The sequence below is a fragment of the Carya illinoinensis genome, chromosome 8 (genome assembly GCF_018687715.1).
Source record: "Carya illinoinensis cultivar Pawnee chromosome 8, C.illinoinensisPawnee_v1, whole genome shotgun sequence".
Lineage (NCBI taxonomy): Eukaryota > Viridiplantae > Streptophyta > Magnoliopsida > Fagales > Juglandaceae > Carya > Carya illinoinensis.
Window position 1 is genome coordinate 7,464,883 of NC_056759.1, and position 19,793 is coordinate 7,484,675.

The 19,793-nt window shown below is 36.0% G+C and overlaps 2 protein-coding genes across 2 annotated transcripts; both read left to right on the forward strand.

Annotated features, from left to right (window-relative positions):
* Positions 1-905: 905 nt before the first annotated feature.
* LOC122319367 (1-phosphatidylinositol 3-phosphate 5-kinase-like) lies at positions 906-2,458 on the forward strand. Its single transcript, XM_043137408.1, has one exon. It carries the CDS (start codon positions 1,372-1,374, stop codon positions 2,104-2,106), a length of 735 nt encoding a protein of 244 aa, XP_042993342.1. The 5' UTR covers positions 906-1,371; the 3' UTR covers positions 2,107-2,458.
* A 12,235-nt stretch (positions 2,459-14,693) lies between these two features.
* LOC122317756 (rac-like GTP-binding protein RHO1) lies at positions 14,694-19,552 on the forward strand. Its single transcript, XM_043134751.1, has 7 exons — positions 14,694-15,117; positions 17,018-17,105; positions 17,197-17,306; positions 17,434-17,497; positions 18,810-18,874; positions 18,960-19,025; positions 19,123-19,552. The coding sequence occupies exons 1-7, from the start codon at positions 15,019-15,021 to the stop codon at positions 19,219-19,221; spliced, it is 591 nt and encodes a 196-aa protein (XP_042990685.1). The 5' UTR covers positions 14,694-15,018; the 3' UTR covers positions 19,222-19,552.
* The last annotated feature ends 241 nt before the right edge of the window (positions 19,553-19,793 follow it).

Here is a 19,793-nt window from a genome sequence, read left to right on the forward strand (position 1 = left end):
AAAAGAATCTCAAGCCATATATCTCTCAACGGTGTACAATAGATTCGTATCCCTCCTTTTTTAAGGTATTTTACGCTGAAAGGCAGCACTACGGCCATCGTCCAAATTTGAGTTCGATAAGTGTATTTCATGTTTTTATTATTTTTCTATATTTTTAATATTTTTCAATACTTTAATATCATCAAAAAAATTATTTTTTTCACTAAATTAAAAAAGAAACATCAAGACCAATTGTGGATTTAGCATTTCTCAGTTGAAATGATCGATGCCTTGTAAGGAGGGAAACCCAACACAAGAACAGGTCGTATGGAAAATGGATTCAGGGTCCAGGCCACGTCAGCAAAAGACTTAAATGTATACGTACCCTTGTTATAATGGCACACATGGACATGGGGCCCTCAATGATTCATTAGAAAATCTAATCGAGCTACGTAATAAATGGCCAACATGTCGCCACGTGTAAAAACTCAATTTGGTCCACCGCAAAAGATCTTTTAATTTTTGTGTAGCGCTCCCTCATTCCTTCCACGTGAGGTCACAGGAGGGCTAAACAACAAAGTCATGTGGGGCCCATATTCTGGAAACGTGTATGGCTTGGATCCATCCGGTCTCCATTCCCACTGACCAGAACCCGAGGAGGAGATCCAACGGTTATGATATCTTCAACGGCTCTTTCCTCAGCAACAATCCAACGCTCGAAATCGCATCGGCGGTTGCCGCCCTACAGTATCCCAGGTCTTGGACTCGGGGGGTAAAAGCTAACTGCAACAGTTGTCCGTAAATTTGGAGTAATTGTGACATTTTAATTGAAAATAAGAAATAGTAAACAGTGGAAATGTAATAATAATAATAATAATAATTAAGTAGCCGTTGGAGCTTTGCTTCTATTTAAAGGGGGTCTGAGCCACGCAATTCCGAAACCCCTCTCTCTCTCTCTCTCTCAATCTCTATCTCTCTCTCTCTCGTTTCCATTTCTGGGTCAGAAATCCTAACATATATCCCATGTTTATATGCTAGCTTCATTATTTTCATGTTGGTTTTTCCTTGTTGTTTCTAACACCTTAACATAGATCTGCTTTTATTAACACTAGCTACTTTCTCGGATCGATTAAGCTTCTTGTCTTGTCTATGATTGTATAAAATTTTCTGAAACTTCTTGATCTTTGTTTGTACGTTCTAAAGTCAATCTCGACGAACGGATCAGTTTTCCACGGGTACAGGTTTTAATTTTTTGTAGCTTATTTTTCCAAACAAGTTTGAGGCTGTCGATCGTGTTATTATAAGATTGACTCCACTTTTATTCTTCCTTTTTCTGGTTCAAATTATCGAAATTTTCTTTATTTTCTGTAAAACTAAGATATCGATCTGAGTATGGATGCAGTTGTGGCACCGTATTCATCACCAGACCAATCAATCTTTTCCTGCAGCTCTAAGCAAATCAGAACGGCAAGGAAAAACTATCGCGCTTTCATTTCGAAATCCTCAGAAAATCTTGCACCAGCTAACATCATCCATGGCGGCCTCTTGCACCACCAGTACCCTCCTCCCAAACCTTCTCTCTCATCTTCCTACCCCCCTGCCTCGGTCTCAAACTTCAACCACTATCCATATCAGCGGCAGCAGCAGCAGCAACAACAACCGCCTCTTCTTCCTCTACCTGTCCCCATAACCCACCACTCTCTCCCTTCTCGAACTCGAGGCTTCTCCTCTCCTCCTCCTACCCGAAAACCTAACAAACGCAGAGATCAGTCCCTCACGCCGAAGAAACCAAAACCCACGAAAAGAGAGGATCCGATTAAGCACGATTTGGCAACAACTAGGCAAGCTATTTCCGAGAGCTTGATCATCGCTTCCACCAAGCGGTTGGGGCCTGAACCGAATGATCTACCCAAGGATGTTTCTCGAGTTTTAGGTAAGAGTCTTAGTACGGTTGCCATAGAAGAGCTAGAAGAGTTTTCGGGTACAGTGTTTAGTCTAGCTCCGCCTCCGAGTAGTTTGCCGCTGCCCAAGTTTAGTTTGAGGCCGAAGCTTTGTTGCAACGTTGAGGCTGCCGGGATCGACGCCGGAGCGACGGATAATCTCCGGAGATTGTTACGCCTCCCTTGAAGCTGTACTACTGTGTGATGGGTGAAGATGGATTAATTTGTCGTCTGCTCGTGTAAATAAAGGTGTCAGCGAGTGCAGCTTTGCTTAATATGCTTACTGTGTTGCAATCCTTTTCTGTTTTCGTTTTCGTTTTCGTAAAATTTGTGATCACCACCTATGTTTTTGTTTGGGGTGCACAAATACGACGAATATTAGGATCGGGGCAGCTTGGAATTAGGAGATTGCAAGGTTGGGTGTATTTTTCTGTTCCTTTTTCCAGTCTTGTTTTTTTTTTTTTTTGTTTGGCTTGATTCTCTAAGCATATAATAATGTAATCTTTTCTTCCTGAAATAAATTGCGTGGTTTCTCTTCATATGGTTTGTTCTGATTTTGTACCGGCTTCAGAAAGCACAAACAATAATAAGAAATAAGAAGTCAAGTTAAATTGCTTGATCTATCGATCACATAAATTATAATTCTAAATCTCATGAGATCTCGCTGTGAAAATAATATCTACTTTCTCTTATAATTTTTACACGTTAGGCCGAGACCACTTTGTCTAAATTTCCATAATAAGGGTCTAATTTATCTAATAGCAGCAGGTCAAACAGTCCATCTTTTTCAATGAACGGATTAAGAAAAATGCTAGGTAGGGAGACCTACCGAAGCATTTGCACTAATCGATGCTTCTTTTTTTTTTTTTCCTTTAAAAATGTATTAAATTATTTTTTTATTTGTTTTCCTTTTAAATAAATAAAAATCATTCAATATTTGTAGTAAATAATATAATATGCAAGTGGGATAGGAGGAGGAGGTCTAGGGAGGAGATGTGATTTTCTATTAATACATTTGGATATTGAGATAAATTAAATTAAGTGGTAAAATGTAGAAAAAATTCAATTCAAAATTTAATTTTTTGAATTGAGGTTGAAAAAATAATGAGATGTGATTTTCTAATTGTTTTTTAAGCAAAATGCAGAAGTTTTTATTTGTTTTTCACAAAATGCAAAAGTTTATAAATATTATTTGGTACAAACTAAATTCTCGTAAAATGTAGAAAAAATTTAATAAGCATAAATTGTACATTAATATGTGTATAAGTGAGTAGTTAAAAAGTAGATTTTATTGAAAATAATGTTAATTTTAAATAAAAATTAATATTAATATATAAATTAGTATACACGATTTTGTTTGTAACAAAACTCAAAAATTTATGGTTGCATTTGGTACAACGGTAAAATAAAAAATGTAGTCTGCATCCGCTGATATCTCATCATCTGTAGGGTGTGAAAGAGGTGGATAAGAAAACGGACTAAGATTCCTTTCTGGTAAAAAAAACAAACATGACATCTGTTTGAAATACCTGCATGGTCCAACTCTCAACCTCGTCATTACCACATTTTCCACATTTCTTTTTTACCTGTTGACATAATCAGAATTAGAAATTGAGAGTAGATTTCTAGGAAAAACACCGAGTCCAAATAGGTCTTTTGACAATTACACTTCTGGATCATTCTGTTCTACTTGGTCACTGAAATTTTTTAGATGAAAATTTTGATTTTTAAAATTAAATATTAAAATATTATATTTTAATATTATTATTATTGTATTAGAATTTAAAAAAAGTTAAATTGTTTATTATATTTTATATGAGGATTTGAGAAAATTATAATGATGAAATAAAAATTTTATGTTTGAAATGAAAATTTCTTATGGCCAAACAGTTTAATCAGCGAGATGCCCAACTTCCTCCTAACAATATCCTGCAGTATAAGATACACATATGTGGAAATAATCTGAAGGCTTCTTCCAGATTATCTATAAGCCAGATGAGGAGATATTATTGATGTTTAATATATCTGTTAAGCATAAACATATATCTTATTTGCCTTTGAAATGGGTGAAACCAAAGGAAGGTTGGCACAAGCAAAATGAAGATGGCTGTTCGTTGGGGAACCCAAGCTCATCGGGTGCCTATTAGAGATTGCAAAGGGAAGTTAATTTCTGGTTTTGCAATAGTTATTGGGAATCAATCTAACAATATTGCTGAATTTTTGAACTTGGTTTAGGGCATGAGAATTTTGAGATTTTTGGGCATTCAAAATATAGAAATTGAGATAGACTCTAAGATTGTGATTGAGTGGATGAAGAAAAAAAGATGTGGTCTTTGATACTTGGAAGATTATTGGGAAGAGTTGATGTAGCTGTGTGAAGGCTTGAATTACAGATTCGGGCATGTCTATAGGTAGTGTGACTCATTGGCTGATGGCTTCGCAAGGCTGGGAGCTTCCAGAATGAATTAGACTTGGAATGAAAGCTCATAGTTACGTCCTGTAATTAGAAGAATTCTTCGCTTGGATAATTGTGGTTTGCCGAGTTTGCGCCCAATGGAAATATCTCACTTGCGAACTTGCTAAGACGGTGCGTAGCTTCAAGTGGATTTCGTATAGACGTAACCTTTCGTATGGAAGATTGGCAATGGATTGATGTTGGCTTTCTTTCATATAGATGGAACGGTGTCTATCTTTTGACTCATATTTATTTAATTTATTGCTTGGGATTGGTCATTCATTGTATAGATCTTAGTAATAAGGTGATGTCTTCTTTTTTTTTTTGATGCTTGGGATTTATTGGTTTATATTCTTGGTATTTTTTTTTTTGTAATTCCTAAGTGTATGGATGTAGCCACAGTTTTCCTTTACCATAAGTGAAGACTATTTCAATAAATTTGGGGAGGAGTCACTTTAGAACATGTGACTCTGACTTTTCTTCCAAAAAAAAAAAAAAAAAAGAGAAGAAGAAGAAGAAGAAGCCTTGGTGCCATAAATAACAAACCGAAAAGAAAAATGATGAAAAACTCGATGTATAAATTAGGCCTGTGCAAAATACCCTCTAGGCCGCTCAACCCGCACAATCCGGTTGGGTTGAACCCGCTAAAATCGGGTTTGGTACATGTCAGTTTCAACAACCCTCCAATCCAACTAATATCGGGCGACATTTGAACCCGACTAAAAATTTGAAAAAGCGAAGCCCTCTCTCGTTTCTCGCTTTTGTTACTCTTTGTTGGATCTATCTGATTTTTTTTTGTCCGATCGATCTGGAGATCTAGAGGTCAAGAGCAAGTTTCTAATCTTGATACAATATTCGAGTAATGGTTGGGGAAGAAGCAGAGGAAATGAGAAGCATACCAAGAGAGCTTATGAAGATGGCAAAGAGCTTTGTTGAAGGAGGAGGATCCTCTTACTCTGATTTGAATGACTTGATTGTAGATTTGAGCTCGCAAGCCATTGCTGGTGAAGCTACCGAGAAGAATTAGTTTAGTTTTTCACTTTGTGCTTGTTGCATGCAACTGAGACACTACTTTGAGCATTTTCGTTTTCCTTAGAATTTACCAGAGAGATTTTTTTCCTTAGGATTCTGTCGGCTTATTTCGCGAAGAGCGTATGTGAGTGTACGACTAGTTTTGCTTAAACTCTTCACAATCCTCCATCTGAGTTTCTCCTCTTTGGCATTTTAATTGATTCTCCGCCATTTATATTCGGGCATAAATGAGAAAAGCCCAAAACCCTCTAACCTACTGTAACTGTTCATGTGTTCAGCCCAAATCTCAGAAGGGTGAAAGAAGGAAACTTACGAAACATCTCCGATAACCTCGCACAGACTGAAGCGACGCCATCATCGGTGAAATCTGCAACTCTTAATAATTTTTAAATCCCCAAAATGACCTCAACTAATGACCACTGCCAACAACCTCCCTCCGATTCAGACACCAACCACGGCCACACTGGATCCCGGCCCTTCTGCCACGCTGATCTCTCAAACTCCATTTTCAAAGCCTACTTCGAATCCACCAATCAATCATCACCATCCACCTCCGACTTCAGCAAAATACAGTCCTTCTTAACCTCCTTCTCCGGTGCCCTATCATGCCTCGTATGCCTGGAGCAGATCAGGCCCTCCGACCCCACTTGGTCTTGCTCCTCTCTCTGCTTCGCCATCTACTCATCTTCATATTCTCAAGCCCCTTTTCTTCTTCTTATTGTTTCTTTGATTTTGAATCTGTTCACTCATGACCTATCTACCATTGGCACTGCATAAGGAAAAAAGATCAATTGGGTTTTGGAACTCTGCAAACGAACATATCGAAAGCAAAGTAAAGAACGGGTTCGACCCGACCCCGAAATTTCTGGGTCGGATCAATCCACATTTGTGAGGCTTTTCCTACGGGTCGGATCGGATCGGGTCAAAATCTGGGTGGTCCGGGTTGATGTGCAGGCCTAGTATAAATTATGAACTGACTAAATCAAAAGGATTCTGAGCCAAGTCTATATTTTAATCTCTATGGTATCTACCTGATGCTGGTTTAGACATATTAAAGTTCGGTGTATGAATTGTGAACTGACTAATCAGTACCAGATGCTGCTAAAAGGACTCTGAACCAAGTCCATATTTTGATCTCTATGATATCTACCTAATACAGGCTTTAGATGTTAATTGCTTTAATCTAAAAGATGATAAAATATACAGTAATCTTAACGAAGCCAACGAAAAGGCAACCTCGCATATTGATCGCACAGAACTTCCTCCTCAGGCATATCACCCTTTCCAGTGCAGTCAAACTCTGTTACTATTATTATTATTATTATTTTTACCGTCCAACTCAAAGATGCAGGGTAAAAGGAAATTAAAAAAAGAAAAAAAGAAAAAGAAAAAAGAAGTCTTAGCTTTAAGTATAACAGAGCTTCATTTCTTTCATACAATTAGCAATTACCATACACTGACAATCTCTCTTTCCATCCCCATATACTCCTCCCTGCCCTCCTAATGCCCTCCTAAATAAACGCACACTCAAAAATGCAACACCAAATAAAAATTTTACTTCCACATCTGTCACAGAGGTAGACAGATCATATATGTTGGGTACATGTAGTTAAGCTGAAGCCATAAAGGAAGACATGATAACTTGTCAACAAAACAAATGCAACAGAAGCCCGATTTAAGGCATACCTCAGCTGTGACCATATAAGATATCTCTCTTCCAGAAATCTCTGAAGACGAAGGTGGTTCATCAGGAATGTACAAATCAAATTGAAATATGGTGGTAATTTATGAGCCCATATCATTGTAAAACCACTAAAATCAAGCAGGGGATAGACTTGCCATACCATGCCTACTACACCACAAAGTACAACCCCAAAATGGTACAAGAATGTCTCTATGGAAATAACAAGAGAAGATTTTGTAAATACTTTTCTAGGTATTGCTGTTCAATGTCAATCAATCAAGTAAAACATAAAACGATCAAGCTAACAACCAAGCTAATGTGACAGCAATGCCTTTCACACTGCGCTGAAACTTGCACATAGGACATTCAGCATACTTTTTTGATTTCAAAGAAAGCACTGTGCCATTGTCCCACAAAATTCGCCGAACAAGAAATCACGTGCATGAGAATACTCCATGAGATGCCTCTTTGGTGAGCTGTCTAGTGAGGTAGTTCTATACAAAAATAAGAGAAACTGTAATGTTTGGATTTCTACAGACAATTGGGGAATTTCAAACGTACTTGCATTTAGAAATGAAGCATTTGCACTCTAAAGATGGTTAAACACGACAAATTTTCTCTTCCACATATCTGATATTTTTTTATATAGGTAATATCTGAAACTAAAGTGCACAAAAAACATAATTTACTTGCCATCACAAGGCAAAAAAGAAATCAAAATAAAAATCAAGTGAGTAATTTGCCCACCTTGACTCGACAATATTAGTGGTGGAAACTGGAATGTGGCTACCGAGAAAAGTTGGAACATATAGATAATGTATATTTCCAGTGTTAGTTACGCAAATTATAAGACAATTAGCTCAGTTCAAGTGGCTGGTGGAACATTGATAACATGCCCAACTTTCTAATTCTATCAAGGTAAAGGAGAAAGAACCCTTCTTTATTTTTAGCCATCTTACGTACAAGGATCTGTTGTGTTTCAAGAAAAATAATTGCATAACATTTAGTTCTATGTAATGTTTCTAAAAATCTGAAGCCGGCTTCAAGGATGTAAGAATACTACTATCAAATGAACCAACAAATTAACTTTGTAGTCCATTAGCAAAAGAGGGATGAGGGTGGGTTTCGTGTTGGATTTTTCTCTTTAAAAATAATATATAGGTGATACATTATTTGTATGTTTAAAAGTTGAAACCGTCCATATGATATGGTCATTTAGTCCCAACTCTTTCAAGCGTTTTATCAAATACGTCATGCGACACTTCGCTCACGTCACTCCAATGAGATTCAAATTAACTAAATCCAAACACGCTAGAACATAAGAAATATGATGTCAAAGGACCAAACCGGAATAGAAAACGGATATATATCAAACCCCATATCAAATCACAGTCAAGCAGGAAGAGGCAGAGTCATAAGATAGTCTCCGCCTATTGTCTAGGAGAATACATTTATCAACAATAAATTCAATAACTTTTTATTTTATTTTTTATTATCGGTAACAATGGATTCAAAAGCTGAAGACTGAGCACTTGATTGGAAGAAGAAACAAAAGGAAACAAAAAATACGGACACAACTAAAAATCGTGCTTAATAACAAAACCAAGGTACAATACGCATATGGAAGCAACAAATATATATTCATATTGCTGAAAACGTTTGAATCTTAACCTAGTTCACCAATACATAAACCCGAGTAACAAGTTCAAGTTACGCAATCAACCAGATATTTGCTGCAAGAAAAGAACATAAGAAATCAAGAAAAAAGTTTGAACGCCGACCTGTTTCGGAAGTTGTCTTTATTTTCCACCGGAGTATTGGAATAAATCAAAGAACCGTTTGTTTCTGCTTCCAATAAGCTGCATTAACAAGGATGAATCAACCTTGAGCACTGAGCAAGGCCAAAATCTTACGCTGTTCGAAAAAGGACCAAATCAGTTGGGTCTTGGGCTGGTTCACTTTTGTGGCCCAAAACCAAGTCACTCAGAATCGATAAAGTTAGGCCCGAAACAACTTTATTTCCGCCATGAAAATAAGGAGCTAGGCTTGGCCTTCGACTTTCATTTAACTTGAAATGAAAGTCTCAGCAGGAAAGTGTCTCGCTCTAGTGCGGGGAGAGTACTGTGATTGCACTCCTGATGACAACGCTTGAGAGGTTGAACTTGATTGATATCATTAAGGAATAAATTAGGTTTGGTTCATGTAACACAATGTTTAAGGGAACTAGGGATTCTCACTTGAGGGGAGAGGCCTGAGGAATAAAAGGTAGAAGAAGGAAAGTTTGTAATAATATTCAGGATAATCCAACACTACACGAGTACTGTCCCTTATAAGGGATGCATAACAAAATATAAAACGACTACTGGATTTATGAGTATCAACTAATTCCAATATTCGTTAATTAAAAATATGCTATAAGAAATCAGAAATAAACTTCTTAGTTACTTCTAGAAGCCCCTTCTTTATACAATTATACTGCAACCCTGGCACGATCCTAGCGCTTGCTCCAATCAACGGTCCGCATCAAACCCTGATCCCCCTATCTCACGATCCTTCCTAGGGCACGAGTCGGCTGTTCATATGGGACGGGTTTTACCCGGCCCAGGCCTGAACCCGGATAACCGGGTGTTCGGTTATGGTTTTCGGCCCGGATTTGACCCGGGCCGAAATCTACATTATTAAAACCGGCCCAATCCGGGCCGGTTGCAGGTATTACACACGGGTACCGGATTTTAACCCCGGTACCTGGTTTTTATAAAAAAAAAAAAAACAAAAAAAGTTGTTTCTTATTTCGTATCTCTCTCTCTCTCTCTCTCTCTCTCTCTCTCTCTCTCTCTCGCCCAACGAAGGGAACCCTAGGCCTTCGCTTCAATTTTTGCCGCCGTCTGTCTCTCTCTCGCCGCCACCGCCGGACTTTAGATCGGTAGTCTCTCTTCTCTCTCTCTCTCTCTCTCTCTCTCTCTCTCTCTCTCTCTCGACCCAGCAAGGAAGGCAGATCTGCTATTTTTTGTTAAACATGGGTATTTTTTTGTTTGCGAGTTTTTTAGTCTTTACGTATACTTTGGGCCATTGGGAGAAATCTAGAGTTCTTCCTATTCGATTTTTCGATTTGGTTTCATACTTTGGTCTCGCCGTTTCTCTTGCTCGATATGTTCAAGTTTTTTTTATGGGTTTTTTAGGGACAATCTGTGCTATATCTCTGTTCAAGTTCAAATCTGCAGTAGTTTTTTTAGGGTTTTTTTCCTTTGAGTACTTTGTTGATTTGGGTCTGTTTTGTTTTCATTTCTTTGTGTTTAATGTCCAGATCTCAATCCTTCATTTTTTGTTTTGTTCTATTTTGAATGTACTAAGGTCTTGGGTTTTATTAGCTTTGGCTGTTAGTAGATTTTAAGCTACTAGTACAGGCTAGAAGAAGATTTTCCTTGTATCTGGATTTGGATGCTAGTCCAAATCTTGCTTTGGACTGCCAAGGAATCAACCAATCCCCGGTTAAAAATGCAAGCAGTACTGGTCTCTCTCCTGTCATGCTGCAACAGTTGTTTTAAACTACAGGCATATGCTTTGTAAAAGAGTGCACACATGCAACTAGAATGATGTTGTAAGATCTTTCAGTTTGTAGTCATTTACTTTCCTTTTATCGCATCTGTATGTGAATATTGTAGGTGCGAATATATCATGCTTGTCATATATTTTATACAGAAATGTACTAACCATGGCGTTTATTGTCATTAGAGGCGAGCTTTCTGGTTGTCTTCTCTGAAATTGCTTTGGATTATTGATTACGCCTTTGTAGAAAAAAAAGAAAGCATACCCAGGTCAAAAGGCGAGCTTGGAAATGTTGTATACTTGGACAATTAGGGATTGAATATGTATTAGGAGTCTTTGATGTACAATTCCGATTCTGACAGTGATGGCATGACAGTGAGATTCAACTGCAAAAATTTGAATTGCTAGATGTGTATTGGAGTTTTGACAGAGTGTAACACCGTAACCGGGTTCAATCTGGAACCCCAAAAAAAAAAAAAAAAGAAGCCCAGGTTCAATCCGGAACCCGGAATCCGGGTTTTACACAACCCGGGTTCATCCGGGTTCCGGCCCGGATCTGACCCGGGCTAACCCGGTTCAGTTTCCGGCCCGGATTTCAAATCCGGGTTTCCGGGTCGGAACCCGGATGAACAGCCCTAGGCACGACTGAGACTTGTAACAGTTAAGCAGCTGCATAAACCAGTATTGCTCTCTACATCGTGATTTATGAGAACATCAAGACTCAAGAGTGGGAATAAGCAGGCATTGGAAGTTGCAGTAAGCAGGGCAGCGAAAGCAACGTGTGCCCATGAATTCATCAGTTGAATACTTGATGCTTACAAAACTCCCGTTTGCGAGAAGGCACGAAGGGTGTGCGGTTATGGGAGGGCAAAAGCAAAGGGGTGATTGGTAACTGCCAATGCAATATTGAAAGGATTGGTCATTCAATTCTTTATTGCTTTCACGTGGCAACGTGCATGGGACGATATGGTAGTTTTAAAGAATATAATATAAATAATTTGATCTATTTTTTTTATTAATTTAAATTTTTAAGATAAGTAATGATTTAACGTGATATTAAAATAGAAGTCATGAGTTCTATTGTTTATCTAGAAGCAGTGTAACAACCTACATCTATAAAAATTAAAAAAATTGTAATAATTAGAATACGAATCTAACAAAAATAAATAAGGTAGATTGAAATACTTGATGAAGCTATTGAAGATGTTGAGGGAGGGAGGGAGGGATGGCACGACGCACGTAACAAGCCAGAGCACATGGAAGTGGTCCAGGGGTGCGTACTAGGCACTTCACCATGTGCATCCTCAAATCCTAAGGTTGTCTGTGCATGGCATGATTGCAATCATCTTTGGCACGCCTCCATTTTCAGTACTCCAAGTACAAGATTCTAATACGACATTATTATTAAAATTAAGGAACATAAAAAGTGCTACAATGTGCTACTAGCCATGTTGGTCCGAGTCCAATGCTACCGTTAGCTATCATGCTCTCAACAGTTCCGTCTTTTAAAGCATCTACATTAGTCTATGTATATGCATATGTAAAGTTGAGCCTAAATTCATTTATTTTAGATTATGTATTTTCAAATATTTATATAGTTATGAATAGTACCTTTACATATTTGAATATCTACTATTCACTATTCAAAACATATTTTATTAATTCTTTCTCTCTCCTCCCACTCTATTTCTACATATTTTACTTGTAAATATTTTACTATATATTTTACTCTTTCACTCTCAACAAAATATTTTACTCAAATATTTTATATATTTAAATATCAAACCCATGCACATCGATCTCTCTCACAGGTTTTGAATACATGTATTGAGTGCTAATTGCATGTATTAAAATAGTACATGTATTAACCCAATACATAGAAATTACAAACTCTGTAAAAAAAAAGGCCAAAAAAATAATAAAATGATAATATATTATTATTATTTTGTCACAAATTTGCATAAGCTAATGTAAGAATTTTGTTTGTATGGTAAAATGAATTTCCAAAAGAGGTGATTTTGCATATGTATATACATAAACCAATGTGGATATTCAGTTATTTATTACTTTTACATTTGTTGCTATATAGTCATCATCCTTAATTTGCATATTTGAGATTGTGATGAAAACTATAGTTTATCATTTTAGAGCTTATAGTTTAAGTAATAAATTCTATTATTAAAATATATTTATTGTTTAGTAACAATGTGTTTAAAACACTTTGAAACATGTTATATTTGTTTGCAAACAAATTAAAAAAGTGTTCCCTAAGGTAAAAACAATGTCTAGTTGATTTTTAAAAAATTACAACCATATATTTAAAAGTTTAAAAATTATAATTATCTGAAAGGTGTAATGATACTTTCACCCTTTGATATTATTTTTAAAATTTGAATTATTATTCGAAAAAGCACATTTGAGGAAAAAAAATGATACTTTTCCTTAAATATATTTTTTAGGTTATTTGAGATTAAAATATTTTAATATATAACAATCAGTGCATGTTAGAGATTGCAGTGATAAATATAACTTGTAGTTTTAAGACTTATAACTTATAACTTATTTAATAAATTATACTATTAAAAATTTATTTACTATCTGTTGACTATATACGTAAAGCACTTTTAAAAATATTACATTTATTTGGAAATAAATTAAAAATGTAATTTCTAATGTAAATTATGATTATTTGAATTTTTAAAAATTATGACCATATTCTTAAAAGTTTGAAAGTTATAATTATCTACAAATTGTATGAGTATTTTCTTCAATTGAAAGTTTTTTTAAAATTTGAATTACGTTCTGTATTATCCCTTAAACGTACTTTTTAACTTATTTAAAATTAAAAGTGGTTTAATATTAACATCTAAACAACTTAATTTTTTCATTAAATAAATTTTAAAACTATTTAAATACTTTTTAAGACTTGTATATCAACTTTAAATAGTCTTTCAAACAACTTAATTTTTTTATTAAAGAGTTTTTAAGATAATGCAATCACTTTACTTAAACGGCACTTAGAAAATAATGATTAATTATCAACAGATGGAATTTCCTCATGCAATCGAGCAATAAAGATGCGCATTCGACACAGGAAACAATGTACTTGTAAATATTATTGTCGATTACCAAAGTAATTAATATTTAACAAAATGCTACAGCGAAGAAAATGCATAATATGTCGTAAAAATCAATCTATATCTTTAATTTTTTATTTTATCAAATGTATAGATGATGAGTATAAAAATTCAATTAATTTATGAAAAATAAAAAAAATTAAAATAAATTTAATGTATAATATATGAGAATGATGAGCAATAAATCTCATATAGAAAATAATAAAAACTACAAAAATTTCTTATAGGAAATGAACGTTATCTCAATTGGTCAAATATCCCTAATCTTTGGAGAACCCATTATCGTGGTCCAAATCAAGGTGCTGAAAAGGTATCAAAATCAATGACCCTTGATGCATCATGCTACTTCTTTTTTGTACTTTCATAAATCATAAGTTGTGGTTTTCTTAATTGGCCGAAATGAAATACCATAAAAAGGAAAGATTATAGATGAATTTACATAAAAAATTTCTATAACGAGAAGATATGCTAATATGATAAGAAAAAGACAAGTGAATGATGAAATTCAAGAAAATTAAACTTAATCAAATTTTACATATTTTTATTAAATAAATTAAATAAATATGACAAAACTCACTATTTTTATACATCAATATGTACGATTAAATAGAAGAATAAAAATGAATAAATTACATGTGTTAGTGAATGAGGTAAGAAATCATAAATAGAATTTTTTTAAAAGTGAATCTCATATAGGAGACTTCCACATCTAATGAATGTAGATTGAAAGTGTTTTCTCGTTAATATTAAAATCCAAATTTATAGAAATAATAAAATGGAGAACTTTTTCATTAATTCTACCAAAAATAAAAATAGTTAAAAGGGAATTATTTTTTTAAAGAAAAAGAAAAAAGAAAAATAAAGATGATTTAATTTTGATTGGCGCGATATGAATCACGATAAAGGGGGCTGGAGCCTTTACTGGCAGAGGGTTGGGTGGGTTAATCGAGCGCTAAACAGCAATTGTTTTCGCGTCTCAAAGCTTGGGTCCCACCCTTTATCCCTGCCCTTTTTTCTTTCTCCGAGCAATTAGGGCTAAAAGGCTACACTCTGAATTTCAATTTCAGTTTCCATTACATGAAATCTGATTCTTCTAGGGTTGGGTTTTTCTTCGAAACAGATGGAGTCTTGATGGTGATCTCTCTTCTGGAGCAGGAAGAACGACAAGACTGAGACTCGAGAGAGAGGGCCGGACATCATTGGAGTTTGACGAGTCAGTGGAGATCGGGGGCTTCTCTGGTGGAAATGAGCGCTTCCAGGTTCATAAAGTGTGTCACGGTCGGTGACGGCGCCGTCGGTAAAACCTGCATGCTGATATCTTACACCAGCAATACCTTCCCCACGGTGAGTCTCTGTTTCGTAATATATGCTCTCACTTCGCTACTTTTCGTTTCTATTTTTGGGAAATTTTTCGATCCTTCCGCACGCCCATGTTCTTGGATGGTTCTTTCTAGGAGAAGTTAGATTCATTCCCAATTCTCCATTTAGTTCTTGCGAAAAGAAGAAGGTAAAGAAAAAGAGGAAGGTTTCCTTTAAAATCGAGGGACATTTTAATCTGCTATTTTTTTGGACTCGGATGGACTTTTTCCTCTGGGAATTTACATCAGAAAGAACTTGATAACCCCATCCCTTTTCCATACCTAAACCAGGATTCAGGAATTCCTAGTTGAAAAACTGAATGTAACAATAATTAGCAGATTATCTTCTGCGCTTTGTACGGTGGCAAACTATCATTGCTTATTGTAGTATGAATCAATAAACCGGACAATGCTTTTTTGATATTAGACTCCAGCAGTTACACTTACTTTTTTTTGGATAAATAAACAAACAAGTTTTATTGATCAAAGAATGGCAAGGCCAATAACAAACTCTGATGCCTTAACTAGGTAGGCGCATTAGAGGCAAGAAAAAATCATGAAGGACCATGGCCCAATTACAAAGAGTTCTAAAAAATAAAACTTTAAGTTCCTCCAATGATCTTTCCTGGTCTTCGAATGTCTGCTCATTGTGTTCCTGCCACAAGCACCACATAATGCATAGAGGGATCATCTTCCAAATTGCTTTGATTCGGTTGCCTGCCTCTTATGTTTGTCCAGCTAGGCAAAGCTGCCTCCACGGTCTTCGGCATAACCCAGGCCAAATCTGCTTGAACGAATACCTCATTCCAGAGAAACCTTGCTGTTTCACAATGCAAGAGGAGGTGTTCTACCGACTCTCCCCCTCCTCTGCACATGCAACACCACTTTGCAATAATAACCCTCCCTTTCCTCAGTTGTCAGTGGGAAGAATCTTACCCAATGAGGCTGTCCACACAAAGAAAGCAGCTTTTGGGGGTGCCTTGTGTCTTCAAATCTTTTTCCAAGGAAACTGAGTATTGGGCTTTTGAGTAAGGGCCTTATAGAAAGAACGAACAGAAAAAGTACCATTGTCTGCGAGAGTACCTTGCTGCCTGTTTGGTCTTATGGAGTAAATGAGGCTATAGAAATCTGCAAAGCTGCTGATTTCCCAGTCCTTGGCCGCCCTACTAAAATTAATGTTCCAATGAATCCGTCCCCCCGATATCCCCATGACTTCTGCCACTGAGACATCCTTGGCATTTGCAATCTGGAAAAGAGAAGGATATAAGTCTTGTAAAGCTCTGTTACTACACCAAACGTCTCTCCAGATTTTTATCCTGGATCCTGCACCCAGCTGAAGCGTAACAAATCTCAAACAATTAGAACTATTGTGTGCAATTCATACAGCTAGGCTTTTCCCTTGTCATGTCTATATGATGGTACTCTTTCCTTGATTATTCAAGACACTCTTTGCTGAGTAGCTCCACACTCTAGTAGATTAGATTTATAGTTTCCTTATTTTGATTGTGTGGTAGAATTTTTTTTTTTGATAAGTATGTGGTAGAAAATACTTGCAAACCCACTTTTTTGGTTTGGAAATAGTTAATTGGGTGTTTCATTTGTGAATAATTTTTCCTCTTAACATTATTCATTTCCAAATAGTGTTACACTGTCTGCTTTCCTTAAATGTGCTTCTGGTTAGAAGTTTTGGATTATTATATCACAAATAGAGTCCATTTCATCATCTTAGTTGGCATTATTCAGTTACATTAACCATTTTTCCTGCCTCTACTATTGCATATAAAAATGGAGCGCTCCTGTAAATTAATTTATTCAGTACAATCAGTTCCCTTTTCTTCCAGTTTATCTGTTTAACTATCTTTTTTGTTCATTGTCATTGATAATAGGACTATGTGCCAACAGTTTTTGACAATTTCAGTGCTAACGTTGTTGTGGATGGAAGCACTGTTAACCTCGGGTTATGGGATACTGCTGGTAATTATACAGCCATCCTTGTGATATTTCCTTGATCGTTATCATTTTATTCCATATTCATGAGGTTTGGAATTAATGGGATTTTGGACAGGTCAGGAGGATTACAATAGGTTAAGACCCTTGAGCTATCGAGGTGCAGATGTCTTTATACTTGCTTTCTCTCTCATAAGCAAGGCCAGCTATGAAAATGTTGCTAAAAAGGTTTCATCTTCTTGAATCAACTTCTTCCTTTTTGTATTTGTTCTAGAAATTCTATTCTTCCTATATTGGACATATGCATTTCTATGGGATGATAAATTCTATTCTCTTTTGATTTTTCCATTTTCAGTGGATTCCTGAACTAAGGCATTATGCACCTGGTGTTCCAATAATTCTTGTTGGAACAAAGCTCGGTAGGATTTATATCATCCCTTCTTATTCCTAACATTGATCTGTTTACTGTTTTTCATCCAATTCGTTGCATTTCATAATTGCTGTGGTATTCTTGCATCAAATTTTAATGTAGATGGTCATCTTTGTCAGTAGGATGCTTAACTTCAAGAGGCTGGGAAAAATTCTTCATTTTTGTTGCTTATTGATTGGTTGCTAAGGCACGTTTTTCTTTTTGGTGGTGGCTATGATATTAAATTTTGCATTTATTTGTTCAGCAAGTTCAATTGATCCCTCTTATGAACATTGGAAAACCCTGATTTGGTATCAAATTGAAGGTCTTTTGAAGTTTAGGAACTCTGAGCTCTAGCAAATACTTGGGTCTTCTGGAGGGTACAAAAATAAAGGAGAAAGATGTCACATGGTTGGTCTGCCTTCAGTGACAGAGTGCTCATATATTAAGTATGGATATGGATGCTGGTGTGGTTGAGAGAATTGAACTTGGAGTTATGACTTATGAAAGTGAGTAGTGGGAAAAAAATGCAGAGGGAGGTGATAGGTTATTTCTGCTAAGGAGAAAAGTGTACAGAAGTTATGGAGCACAAAATTCCAGCAAACAAGGTTGGGGCATTGGGTATAGAATATAGCTTGTAGGGATTTTGAGTCAAAGACACTTGTATCATGTGGACAAATTTATAAGCATTGATGCTTCATTTCATATTGCTGGACAATATTAAGGGTAACTTAATGTTGTTTGTAAATGATAGATAATATATCTTGTAATTAAGAAAGTGAGCAATCGAATGGCGTGGCTATGCATGCTCATACTAGTGTGGAAGATATTCATTTTGCTGAGAATTCCCAAGAACTTTATGAACTTTTTAAGTGATACTTAACACTTAAGGGGTGCTGGTTAATTTCCCTAATTCCCCTTGCTAATGTCACTCTATATTGTGTAAACTTGACTCTTGCAAATTACCACAGCTTCTGCCTTCAGGGTTTATGTCTAATTAGACTTCACATCTATTTATATCTGTAATGATTGCGGTTTACCTGTATCTCTTTGGATATCTATTTGATGTTTCTGGTTTTTATCTAATAATCACTTCTTCTGTTTGTTCAAATAATATGCAAGAACTCTCTGATTTAAGTTTTCTTGTCAGTTCTTTTATTTTTGATTAGCAAGTTTCCTTGTCAATTTGGAATCCGGAGTTTTTCTTTCTGGTCGCTTTTGAATTTTCTTGGCCTTATATTTACCTATAAAAAAAAAAAAATTTCTTGACCTTATTCATAAAAGATGAACTTGTTTTTATTATTACTTCCATTTGTCTGCAGATCTTCGGGATGATAAGCAGTTCTTTATTGACCATCCAGGTGCAGTGCCTATTACAACAGATCAGGTAAAGTTTATCACCCTTTATCTTCCTGTTTTAGTTGGTCAACGATATTCTCAACATATGGTTTGACTTTCACTTCTTGCTAAAGGGAGAAGAGCTTAGGAAACTGATTGGAGCTCCTGCCTACATTGAGTGTAGTTCAAAAACACAGCAGGTATGTTTTCTTCAGTTATACATTTTTTATTTTTTTTTTGCAGAGAATTTGTCTATCCCGTGGTATTGATTGGACTTATGTCCCCTTGTAATTGCAGAATGTTAAGGCAGTTTTTGATGCAGCCATTAAGGTCGTGCTTCAGCCGCCTAAGCAAAAGAAGAAGAGAAAGGTACAAAAGGCTTGCTCCATATTGTGAACCGGGAGCGATTCTATTTGAAATTGGAGACAATGACCCGCCAGCCTCTTACTTGCAGTATAACTTCTGTCTGTGTCTGTATGTCGACGGTATCTTTCAGATTCTATGTCCTCTGTAAGGACAACAAGCTGGTTGGGTATAGTCTTGACTCACATGCTAGGGATCTGTGTGAATGTGAAAGCATAAGATTGTTAGTTTCTGGCTTTATCTGTTAACATGACCTGTAACTGATTACAAGCATTACTTGTTGGCCCATTACAAGTGTGGTGTTTATTTTTTTTTCCTCTGAACTGCAGAGGTTGGATGCTTTAAATGGCTTTTTTTTTAATCATGTTGACAGATGTCATCACACAAATGTGGTCCTTGAGTTGGTTGTGCACGGCTAATGACATATCGATATTCGAATATTGCACGTCTAATGACATTTGAACCAATCATTATTAAAAAAGATAAAAAACTGGTTGCCAACCTTTCAAATTATGAAGCTTACAGAGTGGACCATTCATGATTAATGATTTAGTACTTGTAAATAAAATTGTAAGGAACTAGTTTGATTCCAGGTTCATGGTAAT

Excerpts from the sequence above, each read along its gene's own strand:
- LOC122319367 (XM_043137408.1), top strand. The coding sequence starts at position 1,372 with ATGGATGCAGTTGTGGCACCGTATTCATCACCAGACCAATCAATCTTT.
- LOC122317756 (XM_043134751.1), top strand. The coding sequence starts at position 15,019 with ATGAGCGCTTCCAGGTTCATAAAGTGTGTCACGGTCGGTGACGGCGCC. Across the intron at positions 17,106-17,196 it reads CGGGTTATGGGATACTGCTG|GTCAGGAGGATTACAATAGG; the intron begins GTAATTATACAG and ends GATTTTGGACAG. Across the intron at positions 17,307-17,433 it reads ATGAAAATGTTGCTAAAAAG|TGGATTCCTGAACTAAGGCA; the intron begins GTTTCATCTTCT and ends TTCCATTTTCAG.